Source organism: Erinaceus europaeus, chromosome 16 (assembly GCF_950295315.1).
Source record: "Erinaceus europaeus chromosome 16, mEriEur2.1, whole genome shotgun sequence".
Taxonomy (NCBI): Eukaryota; Metazoa; Chordata; class Mammalia; order Eulipotyphla; family Erinaceidae; genus Erinaceus; species Erinaceus europaeus.
The window spans coordinates 3,439,618-3,461,155 of NC_080177.1; the positions used below are offsets into that span (position 1 = coordinate 3,439,618).

The 21,538-nt window shown below is 55.8% G+C and overlaps 1 protein-coding gene across 1 annotated transcript; it reads left to right on the forward strand.

Annotated features, from left to right (window-relative positions):
• Nucleotides 1-299: 299 nt before the first annotated feature.
• Nucleotides 300-21,210, forward strand: INTS14 (integrator complex subunit 14). The gene is made up of 11 exons (XM_007532357.3): nt 300-577; nt 3,356-3,463; nt 5,916-6,071; nt 8,061-8,179; nt 8,455-8,597; nt 9,750-9,842; nt 12,538-12,682; nt 13,839-13,972; nt 16,671-16,789; nt 19,764-19,829; nt 20,872-21,210. Exons 1-11 carry the CDS (start codon nt 356-358, stop codon nt 21,121-21,123), a joined length of 1,557 nt encoding a protein of 518 aa, XP_007532419.1. The 5' UTR covers nt 300-355; the 3' UTR covers nt 21,124-21,210.
• Nucleotides 21,211-21,538: the final 328 nt, after the last annotated feature.

The following is a 21,538-nucleotide window of genomic DNA, read 5'->3' on the forward strand; positions in this document are numbered from 1 at the left end:
CTGACTCTCCAGCCCAGAGCAGCCAGCCCGGAGGAGGAGCAGGACAGAGGAGGCCGAGAACCACTGAGGGGAGCAGAGTGTAAGTTGCTCGTATGAACTTCGCTTTTAGTTGGGTAACGAGAGAGAGAGAGAGAGAGAGAGAGAGAGAGAGAGGGAGGGAAGGGCTAAAAGGGAGAAGCCGGAGCAGCCGCAGGCTGCCGGTGCCTCTGCTCACTCAGCAAACGTGGTTGTCGCTCGGGTGGGAAAAGTGTCTCTCTCCCTGTGACTGCAGAGAGCATCCCTCCCTTCCATCTCCACAGCAGTTCTCGTGAGCGGCCGGTTCGCCTCCTGGCCGGGAACCCCGCTCGCCGCCACCATGCCGACGGTGGTGGTGATGGACGTGTCGCTGTCCATGACCCGGCCCGTGTCCATCGAGGGCTCTGAGGAGTACCAGCGCAAGCACCTGGCGGCCCACGGCCTGACCATGCTCTTCGAGCACATGGCCACCACCTACAAGCTGGAGTTCACGGCCCTGGTGGTGTTCTCCTCGCTCTGGGAGCTGATGGTCCCGTTCACGAGAGACTACAACACCCTGCAGGTACGGGGAGCGGGGCGGCCTCCTCCTCCATGCGAGCGCCGGCTGCTGGACTCACCCGGGCGAGTCGGGCGGCGCAGCTCTAAACCCGGCCTCACACTCGGCTGAGCTCGGGCCTTTGGAGACAGTTGGGAGCTGGCGCCTCAGTCTTCCTCTCGGTCCCCGGAACTGTCTGCAGAAAGGAATCTGCAGGATGGGTGGCCTCGTTTCTAAAGTTGCAGGGACTGAGAGCTAAACACCTAGCTATTGGCACTTTCCCGTGTAACCTGATGACATTAAAAAGAACCGCTCCCTGTAAAGAAGGTCCGTCCTAACGCACTCAGCGGCATTTGTGGAACGAAATCCCATCATTCAGTGACTGTTAGCGGTTTAGAGATCTGATCACTGTAGATGATTAATAAGAACACGGTTTTGTCAAATCCCCACCCAGAGCCCTGCTGAGCTCTGGCTGATGGTGGTGCTGGGGATTGAACCTGGAGCCTCAGAGCCTCAGGCGGGAAAGTCGCTTTGCATATCCACTATGCTATCTCCCTGGCCCTGTTACCTCATGTTTTTAAAGGACTCAAACTTTTTTTAAAAATTTCTTTATTGGGGGATTATTGTTTTACAGTCGACAGTAAATACAGTAGTTGGTACATGCATAACATTTCCCAGTTTTCCACATAACAATACAACCCCACTGGGTCCTCTGTCATCCTCTTCAAGGACCTGAACTCTCCCCCCCCCAACCCAGAGTCTTTTATTTTGGTACAATCCACCAACTCCAGTCCAGGTTCTACTTGTGTTTTCTTTTTTTTTTTTTTTTAATATTTTTATATTTATTTATTCCCTTTTGTTGCCCTTGTTGTTTTGTTGTTGTAGTTATTATTGTAGTTATGGATGTCATCGTTGTCGTTGTTAGATAGGACAGAGAGAAATGGAGAGAGGAGGGGAAGACAGAGGGGGAGAGAAAGACAGACACCTGCAGACCTGCTTCACCGCCTGTGAAGAGACTCCCCTGCAGGTGGGGAGCCAGGGGATCGAACCGGGCTCCTTACACCGGTCCTTGTGCTTTGCGCCACGTGCGCTTAGCTCGCTGTGCTACTGCCCGACTCCCCTACTTGTGTTTTCTTTTCTGATCTTTTTTTTTCAACTTCTGCCTGAGAGTAAGACCATCTCTCACTTTGCGCCACCTGCACTTAACCCACTGCGGTACCGCCCAACTCCCAAGAAACTTTTTAATGGTAGCAGGTTTCTTATAATGAATACTATGGGTTTTTGGTGTCCAGAAGTTCTGAAATAGAGAGTGGAGCCAGGCAGTAGCACAGCAGGTTAAGCGCAGATGGCACAAAGCACAAGGACCAGCGTAAGGATACTGGTTCGAGCCCTCGGCTCCCAACCTGCTGGGGAGTCACTTCACAGGCGGTGAAGCAGGTCTGCAGGTGTCTGTCTTTCTCTCCTCCTCTCTGTCTTCCCCCCTCCCTCCATTTCTGTCTGTCCTAACAACGACGACATCAATAACAACAATAATAAGTACAGCAATAATAAAAAAACCAAGGGTAACAAAAGGGAAAATAAATTGAAAGAAAGAAAGGAAGGAAGGAAGAAAGAAAGAGAGAGAATGGCTGTGAATAGCAGAGGCCTGGTCAGCACCAGGGCCCTTGCCGTCAGACTGTGAGTTAAGCACACAGGGCACAGGGCACAGGGCACAAAGCACAAGGACCAGCATGAGGATCCCAGTTCGAGCCCCCAGCTCCCCACCTGCAGGGGAGTCACTTCACAAGCAGTGAAGCGGGTCTGCAGGTGTCTGTCTTTCTCTCCCTCTCTGTCTTCCCCTCTCTCCATTTCTCTTTGTCCTATCCATCAATAATAACAACAACAAGGGCAACAAAAATGGAAAAAAAATGGCCTCCAGGAGCAGTGGATTTGTAATGCAGGTGCAAAGCCACAGCAATAACCCTGGAGGTTAAAAAATAAAAGTTCAGTGTAATGCATTCTTCTGTGGTTCTTTAATAAAAGCATAAACTTGGCGGACTATTAACTGTTGCCTGAGAAAGAATGGAATAAAAGGAAGGCCACCAGTTACTCTGCAGGGCCAGGGACCTAGCTCATGGTCAGCAGTCACTCCTGGCGTGAGTGCGCCCTCAGGGCTGCTCCAAACCACATGAACCAGCTTCATAGATGAAGAAGTGTACCGCACCGTTTCTCTTTCCCAAACTGCACTTCTGGTCTTTCAGAAGCCCGGTGTCTCCTGTGTAAAATTCACACCTCGGACACTTTGCTTTCTGACAAGTCAACACGAAAGAGTAACAGGCAATATTTTTCTTTTTTTTTTTTTATATTTATTTATTCCCTTTTGTTGCCCTTGTTTTACTGTTGTAGTAATTATTATTAATGTCATCGTTGTTGGACCCATAAACCTGCTTCACCGCCTGTGAACCGACCCACCTGCAGATGGAGAGTCAGGGTCTCGAACCAGGATCCTTATGCCGGTCTTTGCGCCACCTGCACTTAACTTGCTGCACCAACTCCCAGGCAATATTATTCTATTTATTTATTTATGTATTTATTGGATAGAGACAGCCACAAATCAAGATGGAAGGGGGAGATAGAGAGCGAGAGAGACAGAAAGATACCTGCAGCCTTGCTTCGCCACTTGCAAAACCTCCCCCCTGCAGGTGGGGACCAGGGGCTGGAACCCGGGTCCTTGCTCACTGTGACATGTGCGCTCAACCAGGTGCACCACCCCCCAGCCCCCCAGTACCATCCTTTACACCAGGGTTGTCCTGTCCACCTTTACAGGAAGCGCTGAGTAACATGGACGACTATGACAAGACCTGCCTGGAGTCGGCGCTGGTTGGCGTGTGCAGTGTCGTCCAGCAGGAGTGGGGCGGCTCCATCCCCTGCCAGGTAATGAGCACATCACCGGCTGCGCCACGCAGTGGCCCTGGGTCACGGCCTCAGGCGTGGAGGTGCTTGGCTTCTCCAGCACAGCAAAACTGTGAAAGCAGCCACACACTCTTCCTTCTCTTGCGAGAAGGCGCTGAGTCAACCCTCGGAGCCTCAGGAAGCAGGAGACTCCGCCTTCTGCGCACTAGTACTGGGAGCCTTACACAAAAGGCCCGCAGCGGGACCTAGAGCTAACAGCCTCGCAAACGGGGTGGTCGTCCCTGTGATAGTGCTGTGAGCAGTTGTGCTGTAGGATCTTGCTTTCTATCCCCAGAGAGAGAGAGAGAGAGAGAGACTGTGTCTGTGTGTGTGTTGGTCAAACTTAGAACCATCTCAACTACCTGAGTTGGCTGAAAAGTGAGAAGTGTGATTGTGATGGTGTCTGTTGCTCCTGGAGCCCACTGCAGGCTCACAGTAGCATCAGATCAGGGCAGGGTGGTGGCAGAAAGAGAGGAAGTTTACTCGGCACGCGCTCTCGGCGGCATAGGTGTGTCTGGCAGAGGAGAAAAAGGGAGTTGCTGCAAGGGCGCCGTAACAGTTGCGGGCAGGAGCCTACTCGCTGGCTCTGAGGAGAGACTCGGAACGTGTGGCAGACCTGGCCCCGCGCGCGTCTGGAGGACAGGCACCTGCCCGTCAGAGCCTTTCTTCCTGGGCTGAGAGGAGGCCCCTAAGTGAGGGTGTCAGATCCTGAGGGCAGCGGGCCTCGGCCTCAGCCTCATACTCGCTTCATGGCTTCCAAGGTGAGCCAGGCCCACGTACCCTGGAAGGGGTGGGTGGCTGCTTTTATAGTCCAGTCAGCAAAGGACTCCTCTTATTTTTTTAACCTTTTTTTTTTTATCTTCATTGGTGTTTTTTTTTTCCCCATTTATTTATTTATTCCCTTTTGTTGCCCTTGTTTTATTGTTGTTATTGATGTTGTTGTTGTTGGACAGGACAGAGAGAAATGGAGAGAGGAAGGGAAGACGGGGGGGAGAAAGACAGACACCTGCAGACCTGCTTCACCACCTGTGAAGCGACTCCCCTGCAGGTGGGGAGCCGGGGCCTTAAACGGGATCCTTACGCTGGTCCTTGCGCTTTGTGCCACATACACTTAACCCGCTGAGCTACCGCCTGATTCCCATTTTTTAACCTTTTAAAAATATTTTACCGGTTTATTGGCTAGAGACTGAGAAATCAAGGGGGTGGGTAGGGAGGGAGAGACTCCCGTAGCCCTGCTTCACTGCTCTTGAAGCTTCCCCCCTGCGGGTGGGAGCTGGGGGCTGGAAACGTGTGCGCTCAGTTGGGTGTGCCATCCTCCAGCCCAAAAAACTTGCGTGTTTGTTTTTCGGAAGACTTGTTTAATAGTGGGGTTTAGCCTAGTTGTTAGGCAGCCGGGCTGTGTCTTTGCTATCTCGGTAAAGGCTGCCCCGTCCTGACTTCACGTAAGATCATTCCACAACCATGTGGTATCTGAATCCGCTGCGGGAATGAGCGGCTTCCCAGTGGCGGGCCCTGCCTGGGAGGGAGAGCCGACCCCGGACACACAGCCCGCCCCCGAGACCTCTGTCGAGAGTCTTGGCGCTTCACACGGTGCGCCCGCCTAACACTGACGTAGAGGCCTGTGTTGTAAGCCTTTCACCGGCCTAGGAAGAGCGGGCGCAGTGCTTCCCTGCAGGGCTCGCCAGACCCACCTCCCACCGGCCCACTTGGAAGCAGTAGGAAAAGGACTTACAACTACCATCCATCGCGGTGTGTCCTGTTGACTTTCTTTTCAGATTGCAGATTGATTAAGAACCCGTTTTCAAAGTCGTATGCATTCTGGTTAAAAGGCCCCATCATTGTAGTTGAGCAGGGCTGAATATCAGGGTCACGGCGGCCACCTCTGCTGGCTCCCCTGGGGACACCTGTGCCCTCAGGCCTGATGCTGGGCTCACACCACAGCCACGGGCACCGGCTCTCTTATCTAGCAGAGAGAGCGAGCGCTTTAATACAGTTAAGAGTGGGTTGTGGAATGTTTTTTGCCCCTTTTAGACCATCCATAATCAGGTGATCTTTTATTTCTTTTTTTGGTCTGATGAGGTAAAATGCACCGAAGTCTGGCACAGGCAAGCACGACCAAACCCCTGTTCCAGCTCCACATCTGCACCCAGTTTAATGCCCTTCAGTGGCAGCCCCCTGGCCCCCAGCTCCTCAGCTCCCGTTCGGTTTGTCTTAGCTTTGTGTTGCCTACCCCAGCACTTCACATAAATAGAATTCGTCCATCTCAGGGTCACGGGGCAGGCGGCATGGCTGCTCTTTTGAGTGGCTGACTCCTTCCCGTGACCTGGGCTTCTCCCAGGAGATGCAGCCACGCGCGGGGGTGGCGGGGACGGCGGCGGCGTGGGCCGGCTAGCTGTGCGTGCCAGTGCACACGCAAACCCCGCTCTCCATGCAGGTGGTCCTGGTGACGGACGGCTGTCTCGGCATCGGGAGAGGCTCCCTGCGACACTCCCTGGCGTCCCACGGCCAGCGAAGCGAGAGCAGCCGGTTCCCTCTGCCCTTCCCCTTCCCGTCGAAGCTGTACATCATGTGCATGGCCAACCTAGAGGAGGTGGGCTTCCTGCTGGGGGCTCCTGGGCTGGCCCGCGGCGTCTGACGACTCTGCCGGTGCCGCACAACGGGTCTGTTCATGCTAGAGTTGTGACACCAGTTCAGATACTCTGACAGCTCAGAGAGAGCATGACTTCTGGACGTGACTGCCATCCTGTCGCCGGTGTTTCTGTTGTTAGGTTTTAAGAGATTTCCCTCATTCAGAAATTCTCGGATCAGGGCAGGGGTAGACAGCATATTGGTTATGCAAACATACTCTCATGCCTAGTGCTCCGAAGTCCCAGGTTCAATCCCCTGCACCACCATAAGCCAGAGTTGAGCAGTCCTCTGGTAAAATAAATAAATAAATAAATAAAACAAAGAATTCATTAAAATCAAGAAAAAGAAATTCTCAGGTCTTTTCTGCATGAATTGTTCATAGGAGGGTGCTTTGGTTTTTTTAATACTTTATTTCCGTGTAGAGAGATACAAAGGAAAAGACCAGAGTCCTGCTCAGCTGTGGCTGGTGGTGGTGCTGGGGATTGAACCTGGGACCAGAGCCTCAGGCAGGAGAGTCTTTTAGAACCAGGATACTGTCTCCTCAACCCCCTTTTCTCTCTCCTCCCCCCTCTTTTTTTCTCTCCTTTCTTTCTGATAGAGGGAGAGTGACACCCGCAGCACAGCTCATCCACTGGGGTCTTGAACCCAGGTCCTCCAGTATAGTGACACGTGCATTCTATCAGGGGAGCCTCATCTGGCTGTGACTTTTTTTTTTAATATGTATTTATTTTCCCTTTTTGTTGCCTTTGTTGTTGTTTTATTGTTGTTGTAGTTGTTATTGATGTCGTTGTTGTTGGATAGGACAGAGAGAAATGGAGAGAGGAGGGCAAGACAGAGAGGGAGAGAAAGACAGACACCTGCAGACCTGCTTCACCGCCTGTGAAGCGACGCCCCTGCAGGTGGGAAGCCGGGGGCTCGAACCGGGATCCTTAATGCCAATCTTTGCACTTGGTGCCACATGCACTTAATCCGCTGCGCCACCGCCTGACTCCCAACTTTTTTTGTTAATTGCTGTAGTTGTTGTTATTGATGTCATTGTTGGATAGGTAAGAAAGAAATGGAGAGAGGAGGGGAAGACAGAGAGGGGGAGAGAAAGACAGACACCTGCAGACCTGCTTCACCGCCTGGGAAGCGACTCCCCTGCAGGTGGGGAGCGGGGGCTCGAACCGGGATCCTTATGCCGGTCCCTGCGCTTTGCGCCACGTGCACTTAACCCACGGCGCTACCGCCCGACTCCCTTGACATTTGTTTTATTAACATGTCTACTTCCTGGTTTTCCCCTCGTTTGGGAAAGTTACTTGACTTCCTTCATTTCAGTTCTGTTTTCAAAGTGATGACATGACATCTCTTAACCAAAAGATGCTACAGTCCCTTTGGAGGAAAGAGGCTCTATAAATACCAGCCGAGGTCACCTCTGAGGATCCTTGCAGAGCCACTTCTGAGTGAAATAACTCTGTGAGTGTCATTCTTTGACATTCCTCACTGGTGACCTTGAGTCTAAACCATCAGCCCTGTTTCATTCTGACATTGTTTTATAAAAAAAGAATTGTCTCTCCTCTTTCTTTTTTTTTTTATATTTATTTACTTATTCCCTTTTGTTGTCCTTGTTTTATTGTTGTAGTTATTGCTGCTGTTGTTGTTGGATAGGACAGAGAGAAATGTCGAGAGGAGGGGAAGACAGAGAGGGGGAGAGAAAGATAGACACCTGCAGGTGGGGTCTTTACCACCTGGGAAGCGACCCCTGAAGGTGGGGAGCCGGGGGCTCGAACCTGGATCCTTACACCAGTCCTTGCACTTTGCGCCACATGCGCCTAACCCGCTGCGCTACCGCCCGACTCCTGTCTCTCTCCTTTCTTACCTGAGTTACTGTGATGATCGGGGAGTTGGTACAGAGACCGTCACTGCATCTGGGGCCACTGAACGGCTCCCTCGTCTGCGTCTGCCCTTGCAGCTTCAGAGCACCAACTCCTTGGACTGCCTGGAGCGCCTCATTGACCTGAACAACGGCGAGGGGCAGATCTTCACGATCGACGGACCCCTGTGCTTGAAGAACGTCCAGTCCATGTTTGGGTGAGCGTCTGTCTAGAGCGCATTCATCCCCTCCTGAGTTCTGCCGTGAGCAGTGACTGCCTTGCCCCAGCTCAGCAGTCTCGAAGATGAACTTGCTTTGGGGCTGTGCATAGCTGAAACTTGCTCGCCGAAATGCCAGCTCGTGCCCTGTTGCACAGATGGTGGTGAGAGCTGGCACTGGGGTCGGCTTACACGGAACAGACTCTGCCTCTTGCTGAAAATCACTTGCGCGTGTTTCCCGGCCTCCCCCCTAAGCCTCATTCATCACCCCCTAGGAAGCTGATAGACTTGGCGTACACACCCTTCCACGCCGTGCTCAAGTGCGGCCACCTGGCAGCTGACGTGCAGGTCTTCCCCAGGCCGGAGCCATTCGTGATCGATGAGGAGATCGATCCTGTCCCGAAGGTCATCAGCACAGGTAACGGTTCAGGAACCTCCCTCGGGGCTCACGTGGATAGCATGCTGCTCTGCTGAGCATGGTGGGCGTTTCGGTGCTGTGGTCTCTCTCCTGCTTCTATCTAAAAAAAAAATAAAGGAAAACAGAAGGGCTGGGCAGTGGTGCACCTGGCTGAGTGCACATGTTATAATGCACAAGGACCCAGGTTTGAGTCCCTGGTCCCCACCTGCAGGGGGGATGCGGCAGGTGTGTCTGACTCTCTCTCTGTCCCCCGGCTTTCAATTTCTGGCTGTCTCTGTCCAGGAAGTAAATAAAAAGAATAAAATAATAACAAAACAAACAAACAAACCCTTCCTTCTACTGGGGAGACAGCATAGTGGTTCTACAAAAAGATTCTCCTGCCTGAGGCTCTGAGGCCCCAGGTTCAGTGCTCAGCACCATCAGCCAGAGCTGAGCAGGGCCCTGGGGAACAGCGGCAACAAACCTTCCTTTTAGCTCTCTTTGCTACCCGCCCCAACTCTGACTCTCATCCCTTTACCCAGGAAAGTTGATCCGTTACCCTCTTTCCTTTTTCTTTTTTGTGCTTGGGCCTCACGCGTGCACGATTCCACGGCTCCTGGTCAACTTTGCCATTCTTTCTACTTCCAGAGAGAGACAGACAGACACCCCCAGACCGCCTTATTGCCCACCAGCGAACAGAGTGGAAATGTTTGACTAGAATGTTGCCTGGCCACTTGCAGATCCTTCACGGCCCAGGGATTTGCCTTCAAGACATCAGGCGTCAGCCAGGGAGGCGACAGCCTTGCAGGCCTGAGCTCCCAGCTCAGCCTTTGGCCCTGTGTATGCTGCCGTGGGGTTCTGGCCTCCCCTCTCTCATATATGAAACGCTCGTGTGATCTAGACAACAAAGGGAATCTTTTGTTACTCTAGCTAATCTGGCATATAACTCACACTCGTTAAATAAAAGACCATCATTATTTCCCAAGCTACTGAAATGCAAATCATTAGAATTGCCTAGAGAAACTTGTGACCGTCTTCCTAGTCCTGTTATTTGAATTCCCCACCTTAACATTCCACTTATAAAATCCTTTACATGGGGAGTAGGCTGGTAATGTCTGCTAAGGCAACTTTCCCACAGCACAAACTAACCCCCTCTTGCTTCCTTCTTTTCAGACTTGGAGATAGTGGGGTTCATTGACATCGCTGATATTTCAAGCCCCCCCGTTCTGTCCAGACACCTGGTACTGCCTATAGCACTTAACAAAGGTGGGTTTCATCAATACACGTCAAGCGGCTTCCCCTCTAAAACAAGCCTTAAATGGTAGCTAGTGACACAGCCTGTGCTGCAGACCTTGGGGGAAGCAGTTGTCGTCGTTGGGTTGGGTCTGTTTAACTAGAAACTCGCCTCTGCAGTAACAGACAGGCTGTGCTGCAGGTTGATACCAAGTGTAAACGCTGCGCCGACTTACGACTTATGGGGGACGTCCTCTCAGGGGAGAGACTGCGTCACCCGGGCTCCGCCTCTCCTGCTAGGAGCACACTGAGAAGGTCAAAGGAGTGAGCTTGTCTGACGCGGGCTGGGAGGCAGCGCACCTTGCAGAGTGCATGCCTTACTGGCAGGGACAGAATCTGGTTCCTAGCCGCACCCGACTCTGTGGACAGTAAGGCAGTACAGTGGTGTCTCTCCTCTTCCTCTTCCCTTTCTTTCTCTCTCCCTTTATCTAAATAAAAAATGAAAAACCGGGAGTCCGGCGGTAGCGCAGCGGTTAAGCACACGTGGTGCAGAGCACAAGGACCGGTACAAGGATCCTGGTTCGAGCCCCCGGCTCCCCACCTGCAGGGGGGTTGCTTCCCAGGTGGTGAAGCAGGTCTGCAGGTGTCTGTCTTTCTCTCCCCTCTCTGTCTTCCCCTCCTCTCTCCATTTCTCTCTGTCCTACCCAACAACAACATCAGTAACAATAACAATGAAACTACAACAACAATGAAAAACAAAGGCAGCAAAAGGGAAAATAAGTATTTTTTTTAAAGTTAAAATGAATGAAAAACCTGGACTACTCGGTGGTTTTGCACGTGCTAGACCCGGAGTCCACCCCGGCAGCAGGCCACGAAGGAAGGCCGCCTGCAGATCAGCCGCACTGGAAACTACCCTTAGTGTCTCAGGAGACTGCCGAGCTCTGGTCTTTACACTTCTCCCAGCTGTGCACGGGGACGTGGCCGCCACTCAGGAGCCGGGGCTGATTGTCAGTGTGTCCCCCCTGTGTTCCTGGCCCTCGGACGTGCTCTCACGGGCTGTGGCCATTGTGGTTTCAACTTCCCGGAATGGTTTTGACACTGATAACAGCCAAGTTCCTCCGACTCTGAAGGGCCTGTGGGGGGGGGTCAGCACAGCCGGATAAATGGCTGTGAAGTGGGCAGAAGGAAGGTAGGTGGAGGGAGCAGAAAACATGCTAAGAACTAAACGGGGCCGGGAGTCGGGCGGTAGCACAGTGGGTTAAGCACACGTGGCACAAAGCACAAGGACCGGAGTGAGGATCCCGGTTCGAGCCCCCGGCTCCCCACCTGCAGGGGAGTCACTTCACAGGCGGTGAAGCAGGTCTGCAGGTGTCTGTCTTTCTCCTCCCCCCCATCTTCCCCTCCTCTCTCCATTTCTATCTCATCTGACATCAACAACAACAACAATAACTACAATAATAAAACAACAAGGGCAACAAAAGGGAAAATAATTTTTTTTTTAAAGAAGAAAGAAAAAGAAATCTAAAAAAGAACTAAATAGAACCACTTCTCCTTGTTGAGTTAGAAAGTCTTGGAGTGAAACTGGGTCACAGGAAGTCCCGGAGGACGGGTAGGAAGAGCTGTCTGGGGTTGAAGCGCACATGTCACCGTGCACAGGGACCCAGGTTCCAGCCCCGTCCCCACCTACAGGGGGGAAATTTTGCAAGTGGTGAAGCAGAGCTGCGTATGTCTCTCTGTCGCTCTCCCTCTTGCTTCCCCTTCCCTCTCGATTTCTGGCTGGCTCTATCCAATAAATAGATAAAGAGAATAAAAGAAATTTAAAATAAGAAAAGAAAGGCCTGTCCGTCTCCAGAGTGTGAGAGAGAGCCGGGGCTGGAGCAGTCCAGAAGCTCGGGGTGGGGGCATTCCCTTCGGGGCTGCGGGTGGGGAGCTCCCTGGCCGCTCCGCGTCTGTGGTTCCCTTCAGCTCAGGTCTGAGTGCCCTCAGAGTGACAGACGGGGAAGCCGCGTGCTGCTGCTGTTAGAATCCACGCACCACACGGCTCACCCACTGCAGGGTCCACTCTGGGGTTTGGGGGAGTTGGAGTTGTGAGTGGACTGTTTTCCAATATGCCGTCATGTGTTGGGGCTTCAGAACTCAAGGCCCTTTCGATGGTCAGTCTCCAGCCCCCCCTCGGCCCAGGTGCCGTCCGTGCGTTCTGTGGCTGCTGACTGGCCTTTCCTGGACGCTTCACATAAACGGAGCCCACACAGCAGGCGAAGTCGGCTCTGATACGACGCTGGGAAGCCAGACCAGGAGTTTTTCATACTTGGTCACAATTATGACACCATGTGCATTCCTTCTGTACTGGGCTGGAAACAGCCGAGGGCTCAGTGCCTGCACCATGAATCCACTGCTCCTAGAGACCATTTTTTCTCCTTGTTGTTATAGCCTTGTTGTGGTTATTATTGTGGTTGTTGATGTCGTTCGTTGTTGGATAGCACAGAGAGAAATGGAGCAGAAGAGGGGAAGACAGAGAGGGAGAGAAAGACAGACACCTGCAGACCTGCTTCACCACTTATGAAGCGACTCCCCTGCAGGTGGGGAGCCGGGGGCTCGAACCGGGATCCTCACGCCGGTCCTTGCGCTTTACGTCATGTGCGCTTAACCCGCTGCGCTGCCACCCGACCCCCGAGGTTGGGTTCTTGTGGTCCATCTCCGTCTGATCTGTTTCCTCCTCTCTCCACAGAAGGTGACGAGGTGGGGACAGGCATAACTGACGACACGGAAGATGAGAACTCCGCCAATCAGATTGCAGGGAAGATACCCAACTTCTGCGTCCTGCTCCACGGCAGCCTGAAGGTGGAGGGCATGGTGGCGGTCGTGCAGCTGGGGTAGGCGGCCTGCTCTCTCTCGTTCCTGTCCTATCTGGGACGTGGGCCCATCTCAGCCGTGTCCCTAGCTCACTGCAGGAGCTGCTGCCAGAGCACTGCAGCCCGTGTGCCAGCGGGGACACACTCCCCCAGCCGTGTTCCCACGTGGACTCCCCTCACAAGCGCCCTGTCCAGGAGGCGCCCCTCCTCTCTCCTGAGTACGTGAGGAGCGATCAGAGTCACAGTGCCATGCCGGCCCTCGGTGCTGCTTCTCCTCTGAGGGGAGCCCCCCGGCTGTCACACCCTCCGCCCTAACTCTCTCTCTATAACACCTGCATCGAAAGAGAACAGTTGGGGCCGGGTGGTAGCGCAGCGGGTTAAGCGCACGTGGCGCAAAGCGCAAGGACCGGCGTAAGGATCCCGGTTCGAGCCCCCGGCTCCCCACCTGCAGGGGAGTCGCTTCACAGGCGGTGAAGCAGGTCTGCAGGTGTCTGTCTTTCTCTCCCCCTCTCTGTCTTCCCCTCCTCTCTCCGTTTCTCTCTGTTCTGTCCAACAACAAATACATCAACAGTAACAACAGTAATAACCACAACAAGGCTACAACAAGGGCAACAAAAGAGAACAGTGTCCAGCTGTCTAGTGACCGGCACGGGGCTGAGCGGGCGAGTCCAGCAGGAGGTTAGGGAGACCCAGGAAGGACGGCGTGTTTCCAGTCGACGTGGGCCGGTCCAGAAAGGACAGCTTTGTCCCGGGTAACTCGGTCATACTTGCTGGCACCCAGGCTGCTGGTGTGGAGGCCAGTGGGGCCCTCTGGGAAGCAGGAGCAGGCTGCCCCTCAGCTCAGGCCCTGTCAGCAGGACTGCTCTGTGCTGGAGCCGCTGGGAGCGAAGCCATGGAGGCCTGTGTGTGGCAGCCCTCCCACCGCCACCCGCCACCTTGTGGCCATGTTTTCCTCCTCTGAGCTGCTTCGGCTCTCACAGTCGTAGAGCAAGGCGGTGACAGCCGGTCACAGTCGTAGAGCAAGCTGGTGACAGCCGGTGCCCGAGAGCAGTGCCAGCAGCAAGGGGCGGCCGCCCGGCAGAGCCGCAGCCCACACGTCCCTCAGGAGAGAGCGGCGACCCTCCCTCCGTCTCCGCAGTCCAGGCCCGCCGCTCACCTCCATCTTCTCTCCGTCTAGGCCGGAGTGGCATGGGATGCTCTACTCCCAGGCCGACAGCAAGAAGAAGTCCAACCTCATGATGTCCCTGTTTGAGCCGGGCCCGGAGCCGCTCCCCTGGCTCGGGAAGATGGCGCAGCTGGGTCCCATTTCAGGTACGCCCGGTCAGGTGGCCTTCGTCCGCCTTTGCCGTCCGAGGGCAGCCCCCAGGGCGGCTGCGGTTGGCGACTGCTGGGGTCAACTCCGTGCGCGCTGCCCCCGACAGCCCACACCCTCCTTCCTGGGCCTCTGCCCCTCAGCTTCCGCCTCACTTTGCCCCTTGCCCACACGCCTGTCCCCTTCTGCACTGGGGCTGCTGCTCTTTCTCAGCTGTTTCACCAGCCGCTACAGGGCTAGCCACCAGTCTGGTCTCCCTGCGCCCCCCCCAGATCTGGCATCTTCTCTCCCGCCCCCAGTGGGCCTGTAAAGTCTGGACGTCCTGCCGCATCAGATGCTCCGACCAGCCCAGCGTGTCCTTGCAGAAGCTCTTCCCCCGTCGGGCTCCCTCCCCCATTTGCCTGAGGCCCTTGTCCTCCAGGGCGCCCCGCTCCAGCTGCAGGTCACCCTCCACTCTAGGCCCGTTCCAGCATCGGGAGCATGTGCCAGGCCCAGGGCATGGCTAGTGGCAGGCAGGACGGGCTCACGGTCTCGCACAGACTGGTACCAGCTCAGAGCAGGCCTGAGGAAGGGTGCGTGGCATTCTCTCGGGATCTTGCCCATCCTGCGCCTCTTCCTAGACGCGTCTCCCTTCACCTTCCTTTCTTATTATTATTGTATTTATTTACTTGTTTACTGGATAGAGACAGAAATTGAGAGGGGAGGGGGATGGGGAGAGAGAGAGAGAGAGAGAGAGAGACACCTGCAGCCCTGCTTCATCACTCGTGAAGCTTTCCCCCTGCTGGTGGAGACCAGGGGCTTGAACCCGGGTCCTTGTGCCCTGTAACGTGAGCACTTAACCAGGTGCGCCACCGCCTGGCCCCCCTCCACCTTGTTCTTTTTTTCTTTTCTTTTTCTTTTTTTTTTTTTTTTAATATTTATTTATTCCCTTAGTTGCCCTTGTTGTTTTATTATTGTAGTTATTGTTGTTGTTGATGATGTCATCGTTGTTGGATAGGACAGAGAGAAATGGAGAGAGGAGGGGAAGACAGAGAGGGGGAGAGAAAGACAGACACCTGCAGACCTGCTTCACCGCCTGTGAAGCGACTCCCCTGCAGGTGGGGAGCCAGGGGCTCGAACCGGGATCCTTACGCCGGTCCTTGTGCTTTGCGCCACCTGCGCTTAACCCGCTGCGCTACCGCCCGCCTCCCTCTACCTTGTTCTTAAACAAGCTGCCCGTCGTCTAGGCCTGTCATATAGTTGTCTCCCGGGTCCTCCCTTGATGTCCCTCTGTGCCTCTCCTGCCTCGTGAGTCCTGGGAAAGGCCCGTGCGTGGAGGTGCCCGTATCCCCCAGTGCTGCCGGCAGTGTGTCCGGCCCTCGAGTTCCAGACTGTGTCACCTTAGAGTTTTGCCGCTTGGCTCTGTTGTTTCTCATCTCATCTGGCTCCTCGTCGGGCCTGCCACCCGGGCCTGACTTCTCAGCACTCCTGAGGCCTGCTTGTGCCTAGTCACTGGCTCCTGCCACTCTCTGAATTTCCTGCAGCCAGAAAATCATCTTCTGTAGCGACGGTGCTTCCTGTGTAGAGGGTCTTAGACTGTAGCTGCTGAATAAATGAGTGAGGGAATCAGTGAGTGAGTGAGTGAGTGAGTGAATGGATGAATGAATGAGTGAATGAGTGAATGAGTGAATGAGGAAGGGAAAATATCTGGGAAAATGTGGTGGGGATGTTGGACATGAGGGTGGCGTGCAGGAGAGGCTGTTGGGACCTGGGCCTCCCTAGACAGGTCTCCCTAGGGGCAGGATTTCTTGGAAAGATGTCTTGACAAGCTGGGCCACCACTCCGGGAGAGGAGGGGAAGAGTGAAGGGCCGGGGTTGGGGGGGTGAGTCCGAGGACAGATCAGAGAAGCTGGGGCGAGGGAGGACCAGCGGGTGGGTGGGGGGCGGTGTGAGGAGCTCCGCTTGGCTGCATCAGGTCGCTGGGCAAGGGCCTCGGCCTCCTGAAGAGCCTGGAGGAGGATGGTCCCTGCTGTTCACACCCCAAGGCGGTGCTGATAACAAGAACCAGTTGTGCCAGAGGGAGATTGTTAGCACTTTGTAGCCTTGGGGCAGGTTGGCTTATGGGCTCAGGAAGCAGGAGCCAGAGCAGACACCTTTGGGAGGCCCAAACCACTCACTATGCCACAAGGCAGTGTCACGAAGCACCTTTCCCTCACCCTTTCTTTCCCTCCAGCTGGCTGCACATGCGTTGCCGTCTAAGCTTTTTGCACACACATTGCCTAGGCCTGTGCCAGCAGCCCCGCAGCCCTGGCCACGTGAAGAGTGCCTTCGATCTGAAGTAGATGAAGACCCAGCTCCTCTGTGCGGGGTTCAGGAGCCCGCGGGCTCCAGGCTGCGTTACTAGAAGGGCCCAGCAGAGGCGGCGTGTACAGAGCGGGGTTTTGAAATACGGGCTTCAGTGCTGGCAGCGTGGTCCTGTTAGTTCTGTCCTTCCCGACCCCTGCTTGCCTGGGCCTCTGCTGATCGGCCTCCTTCCTCCCTGAAGGCCCTTCTCTGGAGAACCTGTTCCCTCAGCCCTGACCGAGGTTGATGGAGTGTCTTAACTAGGGAGGTGACAGGATAGTCACAAGAGCCTCTAGCCTGACTGGAAGTGGAGACGGAGTGGATGGGGTTGTACCAGATGGCCCTTTCAAGACCGTCTGTCTCTCTCCTCTTCAGATGCGAAAGAAAACCCTTACGGCGAAGATGACAGTAAGAGCCCCTTCCCCCTGCAGCCCAAAAACAGACGCAGCTACTCCCAGAACGTGACTGTCTGGATCAAGCCCAGTGGCCTGCAGGTGACGTCCCCTCACAGGGCGGGGAGGGGCGTCTCGCCGCCCAGGAAGGGATTTATTTGATTTTCCTTTCTCTCTGGTGTGCTTAGTAACTCGTTTACCCCAGTGTCCCCCGCGGCAATTGCTAAGGAGAATTAGGGGGTGGCCTCCAGCAACACACACCACGCCAGATCATTTTTCACAAGGCTGAGAGCAGCACAGAGCCTGGAGGGAGAGGACAGTCATTGAACCTGTGCCACTTGGCTCTGAACTTCCCGCTACCGAGGGGAGGGGAGGGCAGGGCGGGGCGGGGCGGGGCGGTGCTGTGTGACGAGGCTTTTCCTGTCTGATGAGAGAAACCTCTCCAGTCTCCTCGCAGCTCCCGGCTCCCGGCTCCCGCACGGAATTTGTATTCTAAGCCTCTTGCCGCGCCGAGGCATTGAATGGCACACGGGTGCTTTCTTTCAGTGACTGAGAATTCCGTATGGTTCTGTCTTCCCTCCGTGCAGTAGAACCCAAGTCACAGCTCTTTCACAAGGGGCCGGCAAATAGCTCACTTGGATAGTGCACTGCCCTGTTGTGTGCGTGACCCGGGTTCGAGTCCGACCCCCACTGCACTGAAGGAAGCTTGATGCTGTGGCCCCTCTGTCTCAAAGGAATAGCAAGGACTCTTTCACAGGAAGCTGAGTTACGATGTTACCAGGATTCACACTGTTCAGGCAAGGTGCTTCTCCCCCCACTGACTGAAAGCCATTTGTTGCCCTGTTTTCACAATCACTTCTTGAGCAGCCTCTTTCCTCCCATGAGTGCCTCTTACCCCTTTGTTCTTCCTCTGAGTCAGCCCACCTAAGCCCAGCAGGCAGCAAAAATAGCTTCTGTTGACGCCACTGCCTCCTGGAGCCCGCCCAGGCAGCAGGGCCGGAAGCCCTTCCTGTCAGCACAGCAGTCAGAACTGCTTCCGTCACCGGCTGGAGGTGAATTTTTTCTTATTTAAGTCTTGACTTGGTTTGGCTGTAGTTTTTGGCGGCAAATTACGCATAACATGAATTTTATCGTAACAGCCCCCGCCCCCTTACGGTCTGTCTTCCTGAGGGGAGAAAGGTCCAGAGCACCGCCCTGGTACACGAGATACCAGCGATCCCGCTGGGGACCTGGTGCCAGAGAGCTCGAGCCCTGCCCCTGCCCCTGCACCGCCTCCCGGCCACTTTGCACTGGAGCGCCGGTGGCGTTGGGTACCTTAGGGTCCCCTGACCGGCTAGCGGCGGCACATGCTCAGCACCCTGAGGGTAGGTGCCCTGTGAGCAAGCGGGCTCCGCGTGCCTGCTGCCCTCAGCCCGGCCGCCACCCGCCTGTTCTGTGCGCACGTGCGTTCACCCATTCTAGACCTTTCCCGCAGATAGAATCGTCACGGGGGCCGCATGGGGAGTCCCTTCAGAGACGAGAGAGCAGTGCTGTGAGGTCTCGCTCTCCCCTCTCTGTCCCTCACGCCATCGCCGTCCGTGCTGGTGCTTGGCGGCTGAGATTAATGTCACCATCCGAACACGCCACATTCTAGCCTCTATCCCGTTCCCGATTATCTGCTGGCCGCTGTGAACAGCCCTGGGCACACTGCTGGGCAAGTGTTTGAGCGTCCGTTCCCGGCTCATGGGGTGGGCCTGCCAGGTTGTCAGTGACTCTGTCTCTCGGGCTCGTGTCCCTGCTGGGGGAGGGGGGGGTCCCAGCTGCTCCTCAGTCCCACCTGTCAGCCGTTTTCTCTTTTTCCAGGGGGCCGTGGTAGTAGTTGTGTCCCGTCCCTGGTGTGTCCCGCCATTCCAGTGGCACAAGTGCATCTGTCGTCTTCAGAAATCTGCTTATTTGAGCCCTGGCCCATTGTTTTTCAGTTCACTATTGGCTAGAGGCAGAAATTGAGACTGGAGGAGAGAGGAAGAGAGGCCCTGCAGCCCTACTTCACCCCTCATGGAGCTTTCCCCCTGCAAGTGGGGACCAGGGGCCTGAACCCGGGTGGGTCCTTGTGCAGGTGGCACGTGTGCTCAAGCAGGTGCGCCACCGCCCAGCCCGACTGACCATTTTTAGACTGCACTTGCCATTTGCATCTCCACAGGCCCTGGGCGCTTGGCCCATTCTGTAGGCTGACTTCTTATAGACTTGATAGTATCTTTGATACTCGAGTTGGTTTTGTTTTTAATTTTTTTTTATTGCGGTGTATGTTTTCCGCTCCAGGGCTTTGCACACGTGTGACTTCACCACGCAGACACTCCAGCCCCCGAATGAGAAGGGACCCTGCAGCATCCATGTGGGGTTCCGGGGCGCCCGCAGGGCCCAGTGCACCACAGGGCTGCCGGTCTGCCAGGCCAGTTCTCTCACTGGCCTCAGCCCCAGAGCTGCTGATCTTTCTGGAGGCCGGTCCCTTTGTTGCCCAAGGCAACAGCCTTGTACAGCTTCCTCAACCGAATGAAAAATTTAAGGCAGCACCATGAAGACCTGCCGCGGTCCCTTCTGAGAGCAGCAGTGTTTGGGCTCTTACACTGACATAGCGCCAGGTCTAAGTCCCTGTGTTGTGCACGGTGGGGGGGGAGCCAGGCCTGCGCTCTGCGCCGCGGGGTGGAGAGGCTCTGCTCTCCCCCACGGACGTGCCACCGTCGGTCAGCAGCTGGCTGTGTACACCTACCTTCTGGGGGGGGTGTCTCTGTGTGTGAGAGTGTGTGTGCGTGTGTGTGAGTGTATGTGTGAGAGTGTGTGCGTGCGTGTGTGTGAAAGTGTGTGTGTGGAGAGTGTGTGTGTGTGTGTGTGTGTGTTTCAGGCTCACTTCTGTGGCCCATGCCCTTAGTGCCCTGTGGCATTCTGATGGGCGGACAGGGCTGTGCTGCAGTCGGCAGGACGGTAGCGATTCTGCAGAAGGGAGTCTGGGCTCCTCTCCGTTGCTACAAACGTCCAGAGCGCTGCCCCGGAGGCCTTCCTTCCCACTGAGCTCTTAGGCTGACTCTTTCTACCCCGACAGACAGACGTGCAGAAGATCTTAAGAAACGCGCGGAAACTACCTGAGAAGACGCAGACCTTTTATAAGGTGAGCCGGGCCCACCGGCGTTAGAGTTGGGGGCAGGGGCTGAAGGCTGAAGGGCCGAGGACAGGACAGGACAGGACGCTGTTTGCTGTTGGCTAAGCCAGGAGTCAGGCCTCGTGGGGCAGAGCAGAATGGGGCACCCCCAGCCCACTGCCCAGCTGAGACGGGATGAGGGGTCAGTGTGGAGAGGTGGGTGGCCAGTCGCGTCCTGGCTAGTCACAGGCCACCGTCCCCACGGCAGCCACCGGCCAGCTGGTCTCCCAGGGAGCACAGAGGCTGCCCTGAGCGTCACCACCTCTGCCCTGCTGCCTTGACCGTTACATAGTGAGCTGGGAACCAGGCGACAGTAGGCTTCGCCAGAGATCGGCCAGGCCTGGCACGGTGCCACCTTCCTGCTGTCCCCAGCCCCACACGGCCATCAGCTGTCACTCGCAAAGCCTCTGAACTTGACACCAGTGAACAGGTCGTAGAAGGGAAGCGGCACAGTCCCGCCTGGCAGCTCTGTTCTCCCTCACTTCTCCTGCCTGCTGCTGAGCGTGACCCTTGCTAAGGGCCCTCACCCAGCGCCTGCCTGCTGGCGGCTTTAGCCCCGGTGTTGGGCTGGACGGGACGGGGTGTCGGGTTTTGTCAGTGAGGGGCCAGCACCTTGCCCAGATGGCACAGGATACGGTTGGCGGAACCTTTCAGGCTTCCCTGCGTGTGTCCGCCGTGATGATGCCACCGCTCCCGGTGGAGACCCCACGGCACTGCTCTGCCATCTGGGGAGCTGTCCCAGTGTCATCGCCGGTGCTCCACATGGGGCCGGGGCCCAGACCCAGGTCCTCACACTTGATAAAGCGTGCGCTCTGCCGGGTGCGCTGTCCCCCAGCCCCTCAGCATCCCAGGTCGGGGTCCTCTCTCCAGTGAGCCGCCTCCCCACTCTGGGCCCCGGGGAGTAAAGGGAAGGGCCCTGCTCCGCGAGGCCTCCAGGTCTGGCCGTGTCACCAGTCCCCCGGCCTGTCCCCGGAGCGCAGGGGACACCCGCGCCTCTCTCTCTCTCACACAGGAGCTGAACCGGCTGCGCAAGGCGGCCCTGGCCTTCGGCTTCCTAGAGCTGCTCAAGGGCGTGGCGGACATGCTGGAGCGCGAGTGCACCCTGCTGCCCGACACCGCGCACCCCGACGCCGCCTTCCAGCTGACGCACGCGGCGCAGCAGCTCAAGCTGGCGGGCGCGGGGGGCGGCGAGTGCGCCGGCTACGACCACAGCATCACCCCGCTACACACGGACTTCTCGGGGAGCGGCAGTGAGCGGCTGTGAGCCGCGGGCCCTGGGTGCTCGCGTGTCGGAGACACAGAATGTTCCTGTCCTTGGTGTTGCTAGAAAATAAAGGCCTTGTTTTCTCTACGAATGATCTCACTGGGAAGCGGCTGCGTCTGCCCTGTCAGCTCCCCTGAAGTGACTCCCAGGGGAAGGGCACCCACTCTGCGACCTCCAGGGCTCCTTGGGTTCCAAGCGAGTATTTTTTCAATTCATTTAGGTTTGGGTTTGTTTTACCAGCCCTGCTCAGCTCTGGCTGATGGTGGTGCACAGGCTTGAACCTGGGACTTGGGAGCCTCAGGCATGAACCTCTGCAGAACCATTATGCTGTCTACCCTGCCTTTAGGGTTTTTACTGATCCCTTCATGTCTTTTTTTTTGAAGAGGGAGAGATACCTGCCTGCACGCCTCTTCAG

Bases quoted from the DNA above. Each gene is read 5' to 3' on its own strand.
- INTS14 (XM_007532357.3), top strand. From the start codon at position 356: ATGCCGACGGTGGTGGTGATGGACGTGTCGCTGTCCATGACCCGGCCC. The intron at 13,973-16,670 runs GTACGCCCGGTC...TCTCCTCTTCAG, and splicing joins GCAGCTGGGTCCCATTTCAG to ATGCGAAAGAAAACCCTTAC. The intron at 16,790-19,763 runs GTGACGTCCCCT...CTACCCCGACAG, and splicing joins TCAAGCCCAGTGGCCTGCAG to ACAGACGTGCAGAAGATCTT.